Source organism: Grus americana, chromosome 1 (assembly GCF_028858705.1).
Source record: "Grus americana isolate bGruAme1 chromosome 1, bGruAme1.mat, whole genome shotgun sequence".
Lineage (NCBI taxonomy): Eukaryota > Metazoa > Chordata > Aves > Gruiformes > Gruidae > Grus > Grus americana.
In genome coordinates, this window is record NC_072852.1 from 110,329,346 (window position 1) to 110,350,865 (window position 21,520).

General features: G+C 37.6%; 1 protein-coding gene across 3 annotated transcripts in view; it reads left to right on the forward strand.

Moving 5' to 3' along the window:
* CXADR (CXADR Ig-like cell adhesion molecule) overlaps positions 1-19,793 on the forward strand; it is a 37,399-nt gene extending 17,606 nt beyond the window's left edge. For 2 of the 3 annotated variants that reach the window (XM_054804832.1, XM_054804847.1), the window contains 6 exons: positions 1,581-1,750; positions 2,423-2,627; positions 3,501-3,656; positions 5,707-5,829; positions 6,166-6,304; positions 6,657-11,024. In XM_054804832.1, coding sequence (XP_054660807.1) covers positions 1,581-1,750; positions 2,423-2,627; positions 3,501-3,656; positions 5,707-5,829; positions 6,166-6,304; positions 6,657-6,924 — 1,061 coding nt within the window. In that variant the 3' untranslated portion in view covers positions 6,925-11,024. Of the gene's footprint in view, positions 1-1,580; positions 1,751-2,422; positions 2,628-3,500; positions 3,657-5,706; positions 5,830-6,165; positions 6,305-6,656; positions 11,025-19,191 lie in introns of those variants that run through there. The other variant, XM_054804841.1, reaches the window with a different exon arrangement.
* The last annotated feature ends 1,727 nt before the right edge of the window (positions 19,794-21,520 follow it).

The window sequence follows — 21,520 nt, forward strand, 5'->3', positions numbered from 1 at the left end:
ATGAGGCTTTGGGCAATGTGGTCTTAGTGGAGGGTGTCCCTGTCCGCAGCAGGGGGGTTGGAACTAGATGATATTTGAGGTCCCTTCCAACCCTAACCATTCTATGGTTCTTCAAAAGGTGTACATGTGTTGGTAAGAAACATTGAAGCTAAATCTCTTCTGTAACTCAAATTTATGTTCTTGGCGTTTTTTTTTCTGGAATTAAGGTAATACCATGCAAAGCAATACCATGAATGGTAGGAAGCAAAATAATCCTACCTAATTTGTAACTGTATGTTTGTAATTAACAATTGTGAAGGTCATTTCTTGGAGGCTTTTGTCTGGAATTTAATATGTCAGGTGCTTGTCTTTTTGAATGATTTATTATTATTATTATTAATAAATACATGTTAAAGATAATTTTGGACATCAGGTAAAGAATCTAAAGAATTTATGCAGAGCAAAATTTTAGTAAGGTGGAAGGATTGCTGTTGCAGTCTGATCTACTGCAGAAACATACTACTAGTACCTTCTCTACTATATGGACAAGTGCAAGTTAGATAATAACTTGAGCTAGCGCAGAAGTGCAAGTTAGAGCATAAGCTCACTGCTTATAGTAATTTTTAATTTTATTCCATCTGAGGCTATGATTCTACGGATGCACCAAATTGATCTATTTTCTCACTGGCTACTCTTCTTGTGGCCTTGCATCTGTTCTGGCTGTGGAAATATCCGTGTGACTGTCTAGCTGTGATGGGCAGCAACCTACATGCATCAAATGACTGTGAAAATCTGAGCTTGGTACCCAGCAAGATAGACAAAACAGTGGATGTACAAATGCCAAACCTGTTTCGGGCAAATGGAACTTTCCACTTCCTGATTGTGATTGCATGTTTGTTGTAAAAGAGGGGGAATCTTGATTCAGACCTTTTGAGTAAGTCTGTTTGGGTCACCCTATATGGATTATTTTTCAGGGCTGAATTGAGGAAAATTTGCTGTTTGGAAATGTGTTTTCCTTTGAGGCATGCAGATAAGGATTACACAGCATTGTTTTGAGGAGTAAGACAAGCAGAAAGGGCAAACAAATCTAAAAACTCATGGAGATTTTTGGAAAGGATTGATTTGTCCACTACCTGTAGATAGAACAGCCCTTAAGGCAGAGTAACTTAACTTGATCTAACCCAGGACTTCACAATAATTCTGTCCACCCTGGCAGACTTCATCACTGTTCCATGCTCTCATTTTACCAATGAGGGGGGAGTAGTGGTAGGGTGGTTTTCTAATAACTTGAAAAAACTGTTGCTGAAAATTTTGATTTATTTATCTTCATATGGGACTTGACTTGTACAAAAAAAAAAAAAAAGTATGGTTTGAAAGATGTAACTACCTGTTGGATATGATTCCAAATGAACAGTACATGACTTTGCATTGTGTTCAGTAATGTATTGCACAGGATCTCTTAAGTGGTGACAAGTCTGACTAATGACATGATTTCTATACAGGAAAAGTATATGATGGATTTGAATGTATAAAAATATATAGTAGAACACTTAGTGAAACTACATGTGAAGTGTTTTTAAAACAAAAATATATTTTTATAGGTCTAACAAGAAGCCTAAGCATAACTTCGCTTGACCAATCAACGTTTGAAAAAGCACAAGGAGAGAAAGTTACGTTGCCATGTACTTTTGTACTCTCAGAAGAAGATGAAGGCCCACTAGATATTGAGTGGGTATTGATACCAGCAGATAATCAAAAGAAGGAACAAATAGTAAGTAGAGACTTTTTTTGGACAATGTTAATTTAATTGTTTGAGTAGGTCAACAATGTATGAACTTTGTTACTGACTTTTTAAACTTCCACCTTTTCAGGTTGAGATGCTTGTGATCTTAAATTACTTTGAAGCACCAGTTATATGAAATATAGTGGAAGCTTTGGAATGGCAGATTAAGTGTGAAACGTGAAGAAATTTCTTCACTATAAACTTGTCTTCTAAATGAGAACTCTAAAATTAAAACCATTTCAGTTACATTTCAGTTACTATGCTTTTGTACCTGCATTATTTTCGTGATTGAAAACTGATTTCAGTGAATTTGATGTTAAAGATATTAACTCCTTTTGTTAATTATTAACTCTTCCCTTTCTTCAGAAGCCTTATCAAAAAGATGACTCCTTTTAGTAGAGAGGTTTGACAGAATGAAGATTAGAGCAATTTTAGGCAGTTTTCTTTCAGCTAGAAGTCAATGCTGACATGCCGCTACTTGGTTGGAGTGTTCACTAGAGTACTGTGTGTGATGTTTTTAAGATTCAGGTATTTGGCTATGTCACGCTTCTGGGATTATGTAAAACAGTAGAAAGAAACTGTCAAGGATCTGAAGATACCAAATTATTTTGAATATTTAAATGCCAAGTGGATTTCTGAATCATATTTCTTTTTTTCTAGATAATTATGTATGCTGTAGACAGGATTTATAATCATTATTATGCTGCTATGACTGAGCGGATGCAGTTTACTAATCCTGATCCCAGATCTGGTGATGGTTCATTGGATATCCTGAATTTAAAGTCAGCAGACACTGGCACATACCAGTGCAAAGTGAAGAAGGCTCCTGGAGTTCAAAGCCAAAAAATACAGTTGACTGTACTTGGTAAGATAATGTTTTTCTTGAGTTTTCAGTGGTACTTTTTTTGGTGTTTATTCCATCCTATATTTGATACATAAAACGAAAACACCTGTTTCGAAAACACGAAAACCAGACTGTTCCAGTGTGGGTCCCCCATGAGGTCACAAGTCCTGCCAGCAAACCTGTTCCAGCATGGGCTCCTCTTTCCACAGGGCCACAGGTCCTGCCAGGAGCCTGCTCCAGCATGGGCTTCCCACAGGGTCACAGTCTCCTTCAGGTCCATCTACCTGCTCTGGTGTGGGGTCCTCCATGGGCTGCAGGTGGATATCTGCTCCACTATCAACCTCCGTGTGCTACAGGGGGACAGCCTGCCTCACTATGATCTTTACCACGGGCTGCAGGGGAATCTCTGCTCCAGCACCTGGAGCACTTCCTCCCCCTCTTTCATGTTCTCACTCCTCTCCCTGGCTGGAAATGCTGCTCCTCAGAGGTTTTTTTTTTCCCCTTCTTAACTATGTTATGCCAGAGGCGCACCACCACCGTTGCTGGCCAGCGATGGGTCCATCTTGGAGCCGTCTGGCATTGACTATTGGACATGGGGGAAGCTTCTAGCAGCTTCCCGCAGAAGCCACCCCTGCAGCCCTTCTGCTACCAAAACCTTGCTGTGCAAAGATTTAGATACGATTCTGGTCCGTGGGATGAAGGGAACAATACTCAAAATAATGAGCATTTGAAAAGTTCTACATGTGGCTTGTATTTCATGGAAAGTCTTTCCATGCATATAAATGGTTTGTTGCACAAGCTTTGTCTTTAGCAAAATGGACTGACCTACTAGAACACAACTAGCAAGCATTTTTATTGTGACTATTATTAATTCAATAATACTTTGTTTATTAGTAAGGCCAGCAAGAACTAAATGTTCCATTGAAGGATCACAGGAGATTGGAAAAGATGTTATCTTGAAGTGTGCGTCACAAGAAGGATCCCCGCTTTTGTCTTATGACTGGAGAAGAGTATCTGGCACACAGGAACTACCTGCCACTTCCGTGCTGAGTACTGTCAAACTTTATTATTCTGAAATACTTAAGAAAGATTGCGTTCATGTTTTTGGCTTATCTTGACTTGCAAGCATCTTGTTCTTAATTTTAGTACAGAGCAGTCAAGATAAGTGTCACTTCTGCCCTCTCACTGGGTAATAAAACTGACTTTGAAACAAGTTGCTTTTTTTTTTTTCCATAGTGGGAAATGTTTCAAGCTTTAAGTTGAGATTCTTACCATTAGGCTGCAGAATCGTGCTCTTCTGTGCCTGAGTATTGCAAGTTCTCTTGCTTGGTGGTATTGGCTGCTTTTGTGTTCAGATGGGCAGTGGGGAAGAGTAAGAACAGAGTCTAGACCAGTGGTAAGAGCTGCCTTCAGGGAAGCAGAGATAAAAGACTTTAATTTTAACAGAGATTGAACTGAGGTCTTCACTTTCTGATCAAGTGACAAAACTTCTTCCTTAAAAAGGGGTACAAGTCTTTAGAAGAAAAGCTGTCCAAAGTAAAGGAGAAGGCTTACTTTCTTCTTAATCCCGGAAAGAGTTATACATTATGAATTTTGACTGATGGATCCCAAGTTATTATAGTGGTGGTATTGGATTTTTCTTGTGAGAATTTAATTGTAGAAGGTTAATTTGTGAGTTTTGGCTTTGTGAAAGTTATTCCAGAATATTTTTTTTAAAGTGTTGTCCTGCTCAGTACCAATTCTTTTTGATCTTCTTTGTAGTTACAAAAACCTTAAACCTTGAGTTGGTGTGTTTTCCTTGCAGATGAAGCAGTTTAAGAATCTGCTTACAACTAGACAACCTAGGTCGTGCAGGACATACAGGACAAAGTGGTATCATATGTTTAAAAGCAACCAAAGTGGTTGTCTAGGGAAAAGAGGGTAAGAACTTGTGTGGTCTCTTACCCTCCCTTAACTTATACCTCAGGAAATTCAGATGTAGTTTCAGTTTAATTGATTTAAAACAAACAAAAACTGACTTCCGTGAACGTCTCCAATATCCTTTAAACTTTCATTGTCTATTACAATTTGTAATACCTTAGAACACAGATCTCTAAAATATCAGCTACATATGAAGAACCTTGTACAGTTCTTCATTTTGATCTTGCCTCCTGGTATTGATGCTTGATATCTTATTTATTGTTTTGACAGTGAAGAGTTGATCACTAATGTCCTTGTCAAGATTTTAAGCTTACGTTGTTACTCCCTTTCTTTCTCGACATCCCAAATTTTCTCATGGTAACAAAAAAATCAATTGACAGTATCAGTGCTGGACAAGAATGACCAAGGAAGTAAGCAAAAGTGGCATGTAACTTGAGAAAACAACGTTTGCTTTAGGCTTGTGAATATAAGTTTGGGGACACTGAACATGTTCTCAAGAATCTAAATTCTACCTAACTTCTTGTTCAGCTGGGAGAGCTAAGTATTTATTTGGTGCTTTGTTCCTGTGATGTAGTCTCTTGCAGTGTTGATGGCAAATCTGTTGGCAATTAAAGCATGTAAACCGTTTGAAGTTCATGTAGTAGAATCTCACAAAGGTACTTGTCGATGGCTTTGGAAGCCCTGGGGAAATACTCTTTTTGTGATTGCTGATTCATGTCTCCTACTCTGTCAGCATAGCTAGACTTAATCAGTCACCCACTGGAGTGCAGCGTTTAGGTTAGATCAACCTCATGTTGAACAAGGGTTCTGCAGGCATCAGGGTTGGTTGTGTAGAACCAGTTTAGACAGAAGAGAAGGAGGTACTTCCGGGAAGCAGTTAATCTTTTGTATTTTAGAATTCTGTGTTAGGATGAGGGAATTTGCCATGTTAAGCATTTGTTCCAGTCTGTTGACAGACCAATTACCCTGTAGGTTGAGGAATAAATTTCTAACAAGGTAAAAGGCTTTTACAAATAATAGTATTTTGCAGCATGATAGACTTTTGTTTTTATTTGGGTATTTTTAATATGGCATTTTTTTAGTTAAGACTTCATCTATGTGCTGGTTCACTTATTCTGTAGTATTGAATATGGAATTAAACTTTGGCAAATGGTAAACTGTTATCTTTTATTGTTTGTAGATAAAAATACAGGGGAACTTCTCTTGAAAAATGCCTCTCGAGACTATTCTGGCACATACAGTTGCGTTGCCTCGAACAGAGTGGGCACGGATGAATGTTCTGTTGAGCTGAATGTCACCCCTCGTAAGTGTTTGCTGTGTAATGGTCATAGAGTGTTTTGTGTATTAAAATGGAATAATTTTGTTTCTCTAAACTCCTAAAAGGTAAAAAAAAACAACCCTGTTGTCTAACCGATGGTTGCCACTTCAAGTCTTTACTTCCTGAAATGTCGCTTTTCATGCAGAAAGCTGTAACTCTTATTACTGTTTTACATGCATGTAATTGAAGCATACCCTCTGTGATTCAGTGATATACTGTTAAACTGGATCATGTGGAAACATACTGTTTTTAACGTTGAAAGAAAAGAAACTGGTCATATAAATGCAACACTTAAACAGTATTGTTATTTATCTATTCTAGCTATAAATACAGCTGGTATAATTGCTGGAGCTATTATAGGAACTCTGCTGGGTCTTTCTGTACTGGCTTTTCTTGTCTTCTGTTACTGTAAGAAACAGAGAGAGAAGAAATATGAGAAAGAAGTACATCATGATATCAGGTAATGACATATCTTTAATTTCTGAGCAGTATTATTTGAAGATTAACTTTTAAGTGTGTATTTCTGCAAGTAAGATACTTAACAGTTGAGACTTCTGTCTTAATCTGGAAAGCTTATTAACATACTAACAGCTTGTCAGGGAACTTTTTGTTTTGAATATGGTGTAGTAGTAACGTCTAATTTCAGTAAAGATTTTAAAAGCAATTAATACTTTTTTTTTTTAACTTAATATGTGAGCCTCTGTTGGCTTGTGTCAGAATAGAAAGAAACAAACTGAAAATTTGTTTTGTAAGCTTCGACATAGTGACTGAACTCTCGTTCCAACTGTTCTGGTTTTTTTTATTTATTTCAGAGAAGATGTTCCACCTCCAAAAAGTCGCAGTTCAACAGCCCGCAGCTACATGGGGAGCAATCGTTCTTCTCTGGGTTCGATGTCTCCCTCAAATATGGAAGGATATACCAAAACTCCATATAGCCAAGTCCCAAGTGAAGACTTTGAACGTGCTCCTGGTCAAAACCCAACCTTTGCACCTTCAAAGGTAGCTGCACCTAATTTAAGTAGAATGGGAGCTGTTCCTGTGATGATTCCAGCACAAAGCAAAGATGGGTCCATAGTATAAAATATTATTAATTTAAATGCTGTTTTTTAAGTGTTCATTGTAAGTATTAGAGAAAACTACCATGTTCCATCCCTCATTTAAACAATGGCATGCAATTTTCCTTGAAGAAAATGAACAAGTTAGTTTGAAAAGCCACCAATTCTCATTTTTATTTTTAAACTTATTAGTATATGACAGTTGAACTATTTGCTAAAAGCATTGAAGTTCCTAAATAAATATCGGACACTGAAGGTATTTGGACCTCTGGTAGGTTGCTGAAGAGACACTGTTGGCTAATGTTCAGTTGTGAATTTGTAACAGCGAGATACAAGTGAGAAGTAACAAAAGCATTTCATATGTAGACCATGAAGTTTCGCAGAGTTCCTGAAACTTTATCCTCAATTTTGGAGTAACAGAAATATTTTAACTTGGCCACTGTGTGATGAAGTTGCAGAGGGCTGAAATGCTGATGATGACTTTGAATTCTGTTCAGACTCTGAGTACTTACACAGTTCTTTAACCTGGTAATGTTTGTTTGGAGCACTTCTTTAGCTCTTATTTCAGGGGCTACCAGTTATTTGATTGGTTTAATTAATTCAATGAATCTATTCTGAATTTAAAATTTCAGTGAGTGGAAATGTGACCGGAGACTTTGCAAGCTCTTTGAAACATGACTTTTTCTGTCATCACTAGTTCTAGTTATGTCAGATAACATAAGTATAATATAACAATACTTATGTTATCTGATGCAAGAGGTCCTATCAGATTGTTGGTAGTGGTTATCTAAGCTTTAAAATCTATAGATCAACTGTTACTCTCACGGTAAGAATGAATATATATCTCTCTACAGGTCTTAAGTTAATTGTACCTTGCATTTTCCAAAGCCTGTTTAGATTCTAAGGCAATGCTCTTACTTTTTTCCAAACTGATTACCTAGAAAATCCATAGGGTTTTAATGAAAGCTGTTAAGTAACTGGTATTTGGTATCTGCTTCCTTGCTCTAACATCACTTTGGAAACATCTTTTCCCATATATGTGTAAGCAGTAGTTAGACTTTACTAACTTAATATCTTTCTGTATGAATTTGCAAGGAATTTAAAGCTCATTTCTCCTTGGCTCTCAAACAACCCTAAATATTCTTATTAACAGACATTTAGACTTTTAAGAGCCAGAGTTTCACGTAACTAGTCTGAGAGGAAATAGGTATCCAGAATTGTTGATACAAATCTCATGTTTCAAGATTAAAAACTCTTCTTCCCAGTTTTACAAACTTAAAGCAGTACAGGAGGAACAGAACAATTCCTTATCTTACTTTCACACATACTTAAGGACTTTTGATAGCTTCTGATGACTGATATTATATACTATATACTAAGCTGGATTTAAAGCTTAGTGCAGTTTGAATCTTTGTGGATTTTTTTCTTCCTATTACCTGCTTGCTTTCTTGATCCTGTGCTGGGGGCAGAACAGGGAGTCCCTTCAGCTTGTTCTAGCTATAGATGTTAAACCGCAAGGTATTTTGGAAAACTCTAAAGGCATATAGTATGTGGCACTGATGTTGATGAAGGAAATACCTGAATAGCCTGTTGAAAGATGTTAGGATTATTTGTATGTAGCAACAGTGTGAAAGAAGACATCTCTTCAAACTTCTAGGTTTAGTGTCTGCTTTTTTTGTAGCTGCTTATAGATCTGTGATGAATTCTTCGGCTTACTACTAAATGTTTGTCCTATCTGTAGTTAGGTGCACAATTTTTGGCTGGCACTATTAATGTAAAGAACATACCCTTCATACTGAATTTAGAAACTTGAATGGCTATTAAGTATTCTAGACTTAGTTTTACACATTTGGGACTTTTTTAGATTGTAAACTGATACTGTTAGAGATCAGGTTTTTTATCTTTCATGTGTGCCTTTTCAATAAACTTTGCCTGATTGTAACTTCAGTTTTTATGAAATTTCTGGTGCCTAAATTTACTGGTTGAACAGGTGCTTAGATGATGGTACAGTTCTTAAAACATGACACTGTGATCTGATTTCTTGATTCTTATGTACTATTTATACCTCTTCATGCCTATTTTTGGATGTGACTTCAGTGGCTCTCTCTGTATTGTTCTGTATTTCAAAATGTCAGTTACTCCTTCAATTGCTAATTATGATCTAAGTGTTTATATTCCTGAAAACTGTTCAGTTGTTGTATCAGTGAGATGAATGATTGACTTTTACTTGCATGGTAAATAATAGATTTAGCAACTGTGCCAAACATATGCTTATGAAGAACAATAGATGAGGAGACATCTTCTTGCATCCAATTATTGTGATAGAAGAGACTTCTGAAATTTTAATTATACACTGATTGTTTACCTTGAAACTAAGGCCTTCCTTAATTAAAAGGGTATAGTTATTATACTTGTTGACTACAAAACTAAACTGAATCACAGACTGAGAGATAGCTATAAACCTAAGCAACAAACCTACTGAATTTGGTTCTTAGCCATCTGTGGACATACATGAGATTAGATGTGGACTTTAGTTTTTGTTTGTTTGCTTTTGGTGGTGGTGGTTTTGGGTTTGTTTTTGTTTTGTTTTGTTTTGAAGGGGAGGGGTTGTTTGGGGTTTTTTTTGGTTTGCCCTGAGACCCTGTGCTTTCAGTCAGGTAAGCCCTAGGACACTCAAGAACAGAAACTTATCTCACTAAAGTATACAGAGCAGAGTTTACACATGCTTAATGCTCTGTCAGCTTGTACAAAATAATAAACGGACAGAACAGAAGGACAGCGTGATGTGCCCTCAGAGCCTAGCTGTTAGGCTTAGCAGCCTTGACAGTGTCTGTCTATTTATGTAATTGCACAGAAAATAAAAGAAATAGAATCTGACATAGCCCTTATCTGAAATAAGGAACCTCTGACTTGGGGTAAACTTTGCCTCAAGTTGGTATCATCATGCCTTTTTGAATGGATACAACATTACCATGGAAATACAATACTGCTATTATAAATTACTTTGTTTAGCCAATAGATTGTTCACTTACACTGGATTATGATTCTCAAAAGCAGCTACTATAGTTCAGCAATGATTTCTAGCTGCATAGGAGATGAACTGGTTAAACATGTGAGGTGTCAGATCTTACAGATAACTCCATTAACAGAACTCTTCCAGGAAGTAATGGCAGCTGATATACCAGTTAGAAGGTGGCATTTTTAATGTCTCAATTTAATAAAAAGAAAAAAAAAGGGTGGGGTGGTACCATTATGTAAATACTGTAAGTGAACTCAAGAAGCCTCTAGTTAATGTCATGACTGTAAACTTGCCTGTTGAGGACTACTATATATAGAAGAAAAACTTCAATTTTAGCATGGTGTGAATAAAGTGTTAGACTTGTAATACTGTAGAGGTTACATAACACTTGTCCATACATTACAAGCATTTTCATAAACTTTCTGAAATAGATCTTTAAAGATATTTGTGTGAAACTTCTTTACCTAAAAATGAATACTTCTTCCATTACTGTGTAGTGCACAGAAATGCCTTGTTGGAGGGGTAAAACATGACTTTTGAAAGAAATGTACAATGCATACATCTTTATCACCTCTAGTCGCATTCATGTTAGATGTATGCTTTCTGCTTAATAGTACAAGTAAGACTTCTTAATTGCGAGTTTTTCTGTAATGCTGAATATTGTGTATTACTGGTTTCCATGATAGGCTTTTGGTTTTGTTCTCAACAGTGTATATTCTGGATCACTTTAGATCTTTGTTCCGGTCTAAAGATATACTACTATTTGTGTCACTTAAACCTTGTTTTATACACTTGATAGGTGCTTTATGGGACCCTTTGGTTATTGGTCCTCCAGCATTGAGGCACATCTCAATTGAAATTGGAGCAATAATATTTCCTGGAATCCAAAATGTTATGACGTTACGTTACGCTTCTCATGCACAAAGCATGGACTTGAATATTGATATGAATTTCAGTATGAGGTTTTATATTCACACTATAGGGGAAATGGTATTTTAAAATACAAATATTGTGAGTAAATTTGTAAAAACAAAATCCAAAATTTTAAAATGCTGTAGTTCCATGACAGACTTGTGTACTTTTTGAAATAAAACTGTTGGAGAAAACAGTAGTCTGTCTTTATTTTAAAGCAGCACTTGTGTATGGCTTCAGCTTTCTCTTTATGTAATTGGAAGTGAACTAATAAATATGGCTGTGTATACCATGCTGGCATTAATCATTTTATTTCTTGCTTTTCCCTCCCCATTAATTTCTAAGGGAAGTAAACCCTTAGATAGTTCAAAATATGCACTTATTTGTGGTTTCTAATTGTAGGTACACAGATGTAGTGATCAATTTTAAAAACATACCAGAATGATGTCAACAGTTATTCTGAAACATAAGGCTGCAAAAGGAACTTTAGATTAAATTTCATCCCTCTTTAATTTAGGTAGAACAAAAAATTCCTGAAACTGATAAATTCCTGTCTTTTAAAATTCAAACAAGCAGGTTTACAACACTCAAAGCATGTCAATAAAATGCTTGGTTTTATATTGTCGGTTAACTTGCATCTTTTTTGATTCAAATGAAGTTGACTTGGGATACTCCCCACCCCTTGCAAACCACCTGTTTACTGTCCTTGTAATTTTACTTAAGATTAATGTAATTTCTCCAATGTTGTCTTAGGCATGTACTTAGTTTTAGGAAGTGAAGTCTGGCATGGGCTCTGTTTGCATTAATGGCAGGTATTATTTTTATATCATTGGAGGCCTAATTAGCTTACATTTATTCATAACATATGCATATCTTCATATGTTAATGTGTACCTGTGCCATGTCAGATGTTTCAGTCACTTCTTTGTGTATACATAAAAAACCTGTTTGATGCATGTGTGCACGAGCATATGAAGTTAAATGGAGTACTGATGGAAAAACTTGTAGGAATTTTTTCTATTTCAAATTGACTTCTCGGATGGACAAGCTTGGGTTCTTTCAAGCTCTATGGTAATGCTGATAAGCAGCTGATTGTTAGACTGTTTTAGAAAACAGTTAATGCCAGCGACTTAACCTTGCTTTCTTGTTTGTAAAATCCATAAAACAAAACCAAAGAGCTCATGAAGCAAATAGCTGATCAAGGAGCAAAAGCAAGAGTAGAGTAAAAGAAGCTATGAATGTTGCCTACCTTTCAAAGTCTCAGCTTATTCTAAAAACTACCTTTCACTTCAGGGTTGGCTGTAGGTGATTGCTCACAACATGAAGACTTGCATCTTAATATAAAAATAATATGTGTACTTGAGTTACGATGACTGTTGCTTTTTTAACTTGCTTTAGGCTTTTTGCAGAATGGTGCAGGCTCAGCTATCAGGAGAAGAATATAAACCTTTAATTTTATAGAATAAACACTCTGGCAGCAAACTGGCCCAGAGGACTTCATTGTCTCTGCTTCTGACTTGCATTCAAAGTCAACTTACTGAAAACAGGGATCCTTTAAGGATCCTTTGATTTTCATGTTGTAATTCAATGTTAGCGTCACCCTCATAAATTGGAGTTTTGAAGTCTTCGCCTTTCAGCTGTTGAGTACTAGCCAGTTTGCTTTGAATATGCAAAGTCAATAGCATCATTTAGCAGTGACAGCTGCTAGCTGGGTCCTCATTTGTGGTGGATCAGCATAGTCATTGACATTTCCTCTCTCTTTCTCTTTTTTCTTTTTTTTTTTTTTAACTTAGCGTTGGCCGGGTGAAGGACAATCCTACCATATTATTCAGGGAACAGCAGCTTGTATACAGGAAGCTTGTATGATGTCAGGATTGCTAGATGGCGGGAGGGGAGTAGCTTTATAAAAGTTGAGTGTGTTGGTTACACAACTTTATTATGTAACAATTTGAAAACATGGCAATATTAGAGGAGACGTTAACATCTGAGCGCACATCACTTTACCTTCAGTAATCTAATTTCTTCTTCGGGGAAGAAACCTCTGGAGGCAGTATGTCCTCTGGGAAGCGCAGAAAGCTGTGCGATGTGATGACAGTTGTCCCACTTCTCGGGGCTGGATGCTGTGGCTCTGTGAGCTGCAGGCAGGCAGGACGAAAGTTGAGTGCTGTACCTGAAGGGTGTGGGATTTTTTTGCCCAGAGTACTTTCCCTAATTGGAAAATGAGGAGAGGAAAGAAGCGAGCCTCATCAGTTTGTGGGGGCTTTTGTAGGAAGGACCTGAATTCTGGAAACGTAAATGGACTGTCCAGCTTCTTGAAGCGTTTCCCTACTCTGGTTTCCAGCAGTGTCTGATGTAGGGGTTTTCAGGCAATCTGCAAAACCTTTCTGCATTTAGAGTTGCTTATATAGCCAGTGCATCGTCATTGCTTAAATTGCAGCGCCCTGTACTCTTCCTACCGTGAAGTAATTTCTGTATGTGATGGTTTTGATTATGTTATTGCTAACAATACTGTATAAAGAAACAGTCAGAAACTGTAGACTAAAGTGTCCTGAACACCCCACACAGGGCAGACGGTGACAGCCCAGCTTCATGGTGCTCTGGGCCCAAACATCTCCAGGAGTGCCGCGGACACTGAGGTTAGGTAGCAGCTCATTCAGAATGTGGTATCAAGGAATAGTAAATCAGATGGTAAAGAGCTATAAAAGTGATTTCATCTACTACCATTACTATAATAGCTTCCAATTACATCAGTTTTGCAAATTATGTTCTGTGTGAATAGGAAAGAAGCAGATTTTGTTTCTTGTGGCCAGTTACTGCTGTACAAGTAAAGTAACACCTTTTCATAGCTTATGATTTGGCCTGCTTCATGATTTGTAAGTGAAGCTATTATCCCATACAGGAATCTCAATCTCCTTATTCCTTGTCACTTGGTAATATTTTACTTGGAAAACAGCAGTCAGGGTTAGTCAAATTTCACAGAAGTTAAAGTGTGCGGCAGAGCATCCATTCTCGGCATTTAAGGTCTCTGGATTGCAACCAGCAGCAGCTCACAGCATCTGGCTAGTCGTCCGAATGGGTGGTGTTTCTAAGAAAATATTTGCTGAAGTCAAAACACTCGTGTTGTGCCTTACTCTAACTGTAGGAGATCAAGATAAAATGGTTTCTGAAGATTTCCATTTAGCTCAGGTGGGAGGGATACTGATGCCCTTAGAGCAGAAATAGAGACAACTGGTGGTAATACTTAAAGCTACTGAATTGCTTGTGACTGCTAAAGAAGATGACAACTAGGGGCACAGCTGGTGGTTTGTGGAACATGTCAAAAAGCTTATGTTGTGGCTGCTAGCACCGAACTTCTTATCCGGATAAATAAAATGCCCTTCCATGTCACTTCCAATCCTGTAACTGTCAAGAGCAGAAACAGTTCTTCTAAGCTGTAAGAGCTGCAAAATACAAAAGAAAGCTTGCAATTACTTTAATAGATCTTTCCCTGTTTCTTGTTGGCATGCAAGAAAAATTACAGCTTGCTAAAAGGATACTGCTTCAGATGAACTGTTTGGTCTTGTCCTGGTTTCGTCCTTGTGTTCTGTAATTCAACACGAAATTGCTTAAGAATTGCAATGTCTTTTTCTTTCACTTCAGACTCCAGTTGTGGTTTTAGTGACCTCTTTCTGTTACCTAATTAATTTAATTACCTTGTATCTCTATTTAAGATGAGAAAACTCACTGTGTTTAAAACACAGAACTTTAAAAAAAAAAAAAAAAAGCTATGGTGTCTCATATCAGCCCACTTGAGGAAGAAAAATCCAAAACATTTTATGGCTAAATAGGAGTGCTTTGTATTGAGACAAAAGTAAGGGAATTTGTGCCTCGGAATTCTGACTGCCCTCTTGCGGCCGACGCTCGGGCAGGCTGCAGCCCTTCCGAAGGTTCAGCCATGGTTTGCAGTGACGTGCTAAGAAATGCTAGGTTTTCCAACAGAAAGCAAATTAACCTTCTTAGGTGCCGGAAAGTCATTATTCCTTACTTGGGAAAATAATTTAGGTAAGAAAAGGGTTATTGTAATCTGCAGCAATTAAGGTGCTTTAAGTATAAACTCTGATAAAAAGCTGTAAGCTGTACGGAGATCATGAAAGGAAATGTACAGCTGAGATATGAATGTAGTTTTTGATAGGTTTTAACAATTGTGGTGAGAAAGGCTATATTTATGTTACCTTCACACATGCTGTATTGCTATGCTAGAAGTACATGCTTCTAGATCCGTTTTACTTGCCAAAAAAAAAGGTGTAACTGAAGCCTGATTGACTAGTATGGACCAGAGCTTAGCGTTAGTCATTAAAATGTCCATTTTCCTCAGACTGAAGTTAAGGTCACCAATGATGTTTCTTCATTTACAGCTCATTCAGGAAAAAAAAAGTCCTCAGACATATTGTAATTGTATCTGTTGGTTTTCTTTTAGGAGCAAGACAATGAAAATTGTGATTGTTGTACAGATAACACACAGTTCTGATCACGCTAGACTTGCATACTTGAAAGCCATCAGAGTTTTAAACAGCAATTACATGTTTTTAAAATCAAGATTATGTTGCTACTTGAAGTATTTTAGGTGTATTATTTAGATATGATATATGCATATCAGTGTGATTTTTTTTTTAGTAGTGCATTAACTGGGTGGGCAGGCAGGAATCTCAGACAACGCACTAAAATCCTTTATTCCTAGATGAAAGAGCTGGAAGGAGTGTTAGAGCCTTTATGCTCAACAGTCCTTTTTGTTGCTTGAATTAGCATAATTTCCCTGCCCCTGGTGTTACCTGGGCAAGCCAGGATTTTAATCAGCTCTCTGAGTGGGGTGTCCAACTGACACTGAAAATTGGGTCATTAAATTTCACATGTGAATTTTATTCTGACAACATCCTGTGTCTGTGCCAACCATATTAACTAGTTAACTTGCTGCCGGCTTTATGGCTCGTACATGAGGGAAAAGTTGCTGAACGTGCAAGGAAGCTTAGGGTATCCTTAATGCTCGACATGGCTAACAGAAACTCATTCACCTGCAATAATACTAATAATAAAAGAATCCCAAGGCAAGGCAAGGCAGTCTGATTAATGAAGTAGAAGATTAGAGTTGATGTGCTGTCTCTGTCATGAGTTAGCCATGTGATTTTGGGTTTCTTTTATTATTTTTTAAACGTTGGCATCTTATTCCTTGGCTTCCCCATTTGTTAGAATGGAGATAATTCTTGACTTTTAGATACTTTTGGAATTAGACTTTCCCATTGTGCTGTCATTTTTTTTAAGGTATCCTTGAGTCTTCTTAGTTTTTATCAGTTGCCCATCTAGTGCTTATTTTCACTTCTTTCATTATCACAGAAGATTTTCAGATATATGTATTTATAGATAGTTATCTTGGTCAGACCACCTGCGGTTGTCTCTGTCCCCTGCCGCTTGCTGTTGTTGATTCTGTCCTGACAATGGTCACTCTTCCAGTACTTCTGGTGCTACCTGGGTCTTTCAAGTTGTAGTAAAAATAATAGTAGGGCAGATCTCATTAGGCAGCTTCCTGAGGGTGAAAGATCCCCCAAAGCCCATTGCCAATGCAAGGGGAAACGCGTTTCCTCTGGAGGCCTTCGTCACAGATCCCGGCTTGGGTCCCTGCTTGGCATCACCTCGGGACCCGGCAGCTCCTCTCTCCTTCCACTCAATGGCAGGTGGGAGAGAGGACAGTCTTCACCCGGGCTGGTGTCCCTCAGCACTCGGCGGGGACGCTTCACGCTCCCTCACCGCACTTTTCCCTGCCGCTCCCTTGCTAGTGTGCTGGAAGGTATTCTCAGGGTAAGGGATTCCCAAAATAAATAGTACGAACTTACAGAACCAGGGCGTGTCGAGTTGTTACTCTTCATTGTTACTGATATTGGAGGTAGCTAGCCATGTATGCTTTTACTGCCAGGCTGAGGTACGTAAAGAGAGACGTAAAGCTCCTTCTTGTCATCGTTGGCCCTGTCAGCAAGAAATTCCTCTTTGTGTTTGGCTTTTCATATCACTTTCCTCTGCCTACAGCTTCCCACTTACAAGGCCGACCTTCCTCTTTCTATTACACGCTGCCGTTTTATTTCTGATTGCTGGATTCATTTCACCACTGCAGCAGGATGGATTTTTAGACGGTTTTCGTTTTTCTGAGTATAGTATGTTACTGTTGATCATGCTTTTGTGCTGGGTCATTCCCTTTACTGATCTTTTCTATCATAATTTTTGTTCCTAACCAGTTTTACTCACTTGTCTTTGGTTTAGGCATTAGGCACTTTAAACTAAATACGCATATATCATAATTTAGACTGCCTTCTGTTTTTCCAGCTTAAATGTAATAAGGTTATGATTGCAAGTACTTGGGCAGACAGTGTTTCTCATTAATCGATATTTTTCTTTGAAAGATGCAAAAGAGTTACCACATCTTGTTTATAAGTTACAACACTCATGAGTGGATTTTTTTTTTTTCTTTATCACAGCTGCATGGATGACCTCTAGCTGCATGCTAGGGTTCACTTGCCAGACTGCATTTTTCTTTGCCTTTTTTTTTTTTTTTTTGGTAGAGATTTACTTAGATGAGAAGGAACGAAGAAGAAAATCAAGACTGAAAGTATCAGGACAGTGCAGGCAAAGGAGAACAGATTACGTTGTGTTTGTTCCATTTTGCCCTTCCAGCTCATTTAAACATCTGATTTTTAACTTTTGCTTTTCCAAACCCCTGGAGGATCAAAAGCTCTGACCCCATCCTAGCTCGTCTCTGTGTGCCATGTAGCAGGCCTTTTTCTTCCTAAGCAGGATATGTTAATTTTCTCTTGACTCATTCATGGAAGGGAGCGAAGAGGACGTGCCGTTACATGAGCCCCTACTCGCTCGCCTGCCTTATCCAGGAATACAGATAGAAAGGGCACTTTTCGCCTCAGTGTTCAGTTGCAATTAATATGCCTCCTACAGAGTATCAGATAATTTGATCAAATGCAATTTCAGGCTGATACTAGGGTTCTTGTCCCTGTGATACTACAGCTGAGGAGAGATGTATTAGGTTAGGGTGGAACAGATGTTCCAGAAGGAAAAAAAAAATCTTCCAACATGGAGAAAATGTTAGATAAATGATCCTGAAAATGCACTTTTACACAGTTACATTCCTTAAAAGAATAATTATATAAACAATATCCAGAATGAAGTTGCAAAACAGATTATCATGCTAGATAATTTCTTGAAATAAAAAGAAGGCAAACGTAGTTATTTAATGCCAAGCAGTAGTCTATACTGATTTGAGTTATGCTTCCAAGCAAGGTTTTGCGAAGGTACTCAATTATTTTTACTGTCATACGCAACTGGAAGATTGTATTTGATGTGTAATTCTAATTGCAATATGACAGTGTGCAAGGAAGAAAGATGTTACAGAGGTAGCCTGAGTCAGTTTTTTTAATTACTGGTCTTATAGAAAAACTGCGGTGGAGTTGAGGCATGTTTTAATGTTCTGTGAGGACTGGTATAGTAATGCAAAAGCTTTTAATAAGCTGACATGGAGTAAGAAAATGAGATGTTTCCAGTAAATGCAACCTATCCATATACCTTAGTGGATTATTAATTAGGAAGAGTTGTTTTCTGTTAGAGTATCATGTTTGGAAAATTAATATTAGTGACTGTCAGCAGAGTTGGAGTACAGGCAGCATATGAAAAGGCAGTTTTGCAGCATGGAGTGGCAGCAAAAATGCTTGGTTACATTTTTCTTACAATATCAGTCTTGGAATACTAAGTCAAAGAATACAGAGCTGATAAAGAACTGTAACTGGAACAAAGAATTATTTTTTACTACCTTTGTGCAAAAAAGCATCTCCAGAAAAAGTCAACAGAAATAGTCAAGGAACTAGAACTGACTTCTGAGGAAATGGTGAAACAAGCCAGTATGTAGATTGGGATGAGTCACTGGATTCTTTGAGAAAACTGTTTGTAGCATTAAACAACAAAACTGTGTGGTTCTTTGATAATTCAAGTTACTGGTATGAAACTGAGGAGAGAGACAGCTAAGCAGACTTTGACAGATACTTTAAAAATTGATGGCAGCAGGTACGCGCTGGGAAATCTGAGGATTTTCACATAACCTAGGTGAAGATCCTGAAAATTTGCTATTAAGTGCAGCTTCCAGTCATTTAACGTTCACTGATAAATGGAGTCAATTTGCTACACCACTGCACTGGTTTTCTGCAAGATGCTGGTATAAACTCTAATCTGAATGACCGTAACTTGGGTGATGATTGGAATCGTGCATTTAATTACTGTATATTACAGTATCTAGCCTCTTGTTAATATAGATTAATGATATTCTTTCTTTTTATAGTATGACATCGCATACAAGATTGGTGACATAACAGTGGTATAAACATGAAGAAACAGGCATCAGTTTTTGCATGACTTTCAAGTATGGTGAAACTGAAGTACATTATGAAATGAAGTGCTGTTTTTTTACTTGATCTCACTTTAGATTCAAGATTGTTAAGTAGGCTGTATTCAGTTTTGTAAGTACTAAATTTTTTTCTTTTTACGTATTTTTAATGCCACGTTTACAAATTGAGTACCACCGTTTTTCCTGCTAGTTCTGTATTTTGAAGAGTGTGCACAACCACTCCTCTCTGCCTCACCCCCACGGAGATTCAAAAGTTGGTGAGGTTAACAAAATCAACTCAGGTAGCAGAAAATATATGCTTAAGCAGCGGGGCATTGAAAGAGTTTGTAATCTGAAATAAAGTTTTGTTTTTTCCTAGCTCTCTGGTCTGCTGATTTGATAGGAAGTGTATCATCTATTCAATGCTGTAGTGATACCAATGAGGTCTTACAACCCGTGTTTGAAATGCGCTGTATTTTAAGATTGTATATATTTTATAACACTTAATAAAATGTACTTGAACTTTGCAGTTAACACATGCTGCTGCATAATCTTTTAATGCAGGTGTTGTGGTAACTCGTGTCTGCACAGTGCCTCATTCCTTCTGCTCCCCAACTTACTCTGCAGGAGACCAGAGGAAGAAGGGCGCGCTCTTTAAACCAGGCTACTTACAAGGTCCTTGTCACCCCTCGCAGCACGGAGGTTTGAGCTATTGATTCCATAATGAAAATATTAATCTACCTGAGCACGTAAGGATGAGACCACTGTAGACTGATTCCGTGGATGGGAGCTTGGGAATTAGTTTTCAGAGCCTGGTACCCGCTGGTACTCGGGCACTTTTGATAACTCGTTATCTGTCATTGTCCACATAAATCAGAGCACACTGAAGGACACCTCGGCATACAGGCATAACAGCGAGCATAAGCAAACTTAAACCTCTCTTTGATCAACTACTTCTTTCTGTGCTCTTGAGAAATACTGGGTGTACGTGCACATGCTGGTTTTTTACTACTGTAAATACGTAGATACTAATTTAAATCTTAATCCAGTGATATCTGCTATGCTGTGCTCTGAAAGCAACCATATCATCCACTGGTGAAACTGAATGCTGAAAAAAGATGCTACTTACTAAATTATTTTCGCTTCTGTTGAGAGGAGCGCAGCTAATTCTAGGATAAACTTGAACTCAGCTTTTGACCAAAGGATCTGTATAATTGGTTTTGTCACTGTACGTGAAAAAACAAGTAAAACCATCTAAGAAAACAGTAATATCTTCATGAGAAAAGTGAGAGAGAAGGTTTCTAAATGTCACAGGTTTAAGTAGCCAATTTTAAAAAAAAATAAATCCTTCCAAATCTAATTTAAGTTCAATATTATAGTTACAGAAAAGATACTTTGCCTTTAAGAAACACTTCTTTTTATGCAAGAACATTACATTCCTCATTCTGTCCTTTGACTCCATGCTGCCTAAACATGTCTGTGAGTGAATCTGGCAAGTAATTAATCAGGGTAAAATTCCATTGGGATCAGTATGAAAGTTGCCTGGTCAAGAAGCAGCAACTGCCTGTTTAGTGTATGTTCTGTAAGGCAGTGATTTATAGATATAACTTATCTTTTTGCTACAGTATACTCCATATAAGATGAATAAGTGTCTTTTTTCCCCTCTAATAATCACCATCATCTCAGTGCTTGATTGCTGGTGTTTTAGGAAGGGAGGAGAAAGGTAGGAATTACTGTGCAAGCTTATAGTGTTGTTTAAAAACTGAGTTTTGCAAAAGAACTCTTTTTTTGCAGAAAAATCTGCAAAACTTGATGCACCAAAGTATGTTCTTGAAGGAGTAAGTGAAATAAACTTTTTTTTTTTGGTACTCAAATTCCTACCTAAATTAACTTTTAATATGTATACATTTTAAGTAAAGAAGCAGCATGTAACAAATGCTGTCATTGAAGTTAAATGTGTGTCCATTTTGCAAAGAAATTTGCATTTAGTTTTTCTTCAAGAAACTAGTAACTGCACAACTACTTTGTCATCTGTCTAATGAGTTGCTTGGCTAATCCACGTGTTCTTACCAGATGTCCAGATACTGAATCTTTTGAAAGATACTGTGTGTTGGGTATGTAGTCCAGAAGTCTGCCCCAGCGAGGCCACCAAGTAAGTGGTGTTAACTTTATGTTGCTGTGGCATAAGCAGGGTGCAAGTTTGAAAGCTTGTCTGATGCCACGCAGAAAGTCTGAAGGTTGAGTCTGACTCTCAATCTGCTTTCTGCCATCTTTCTCATGCGTA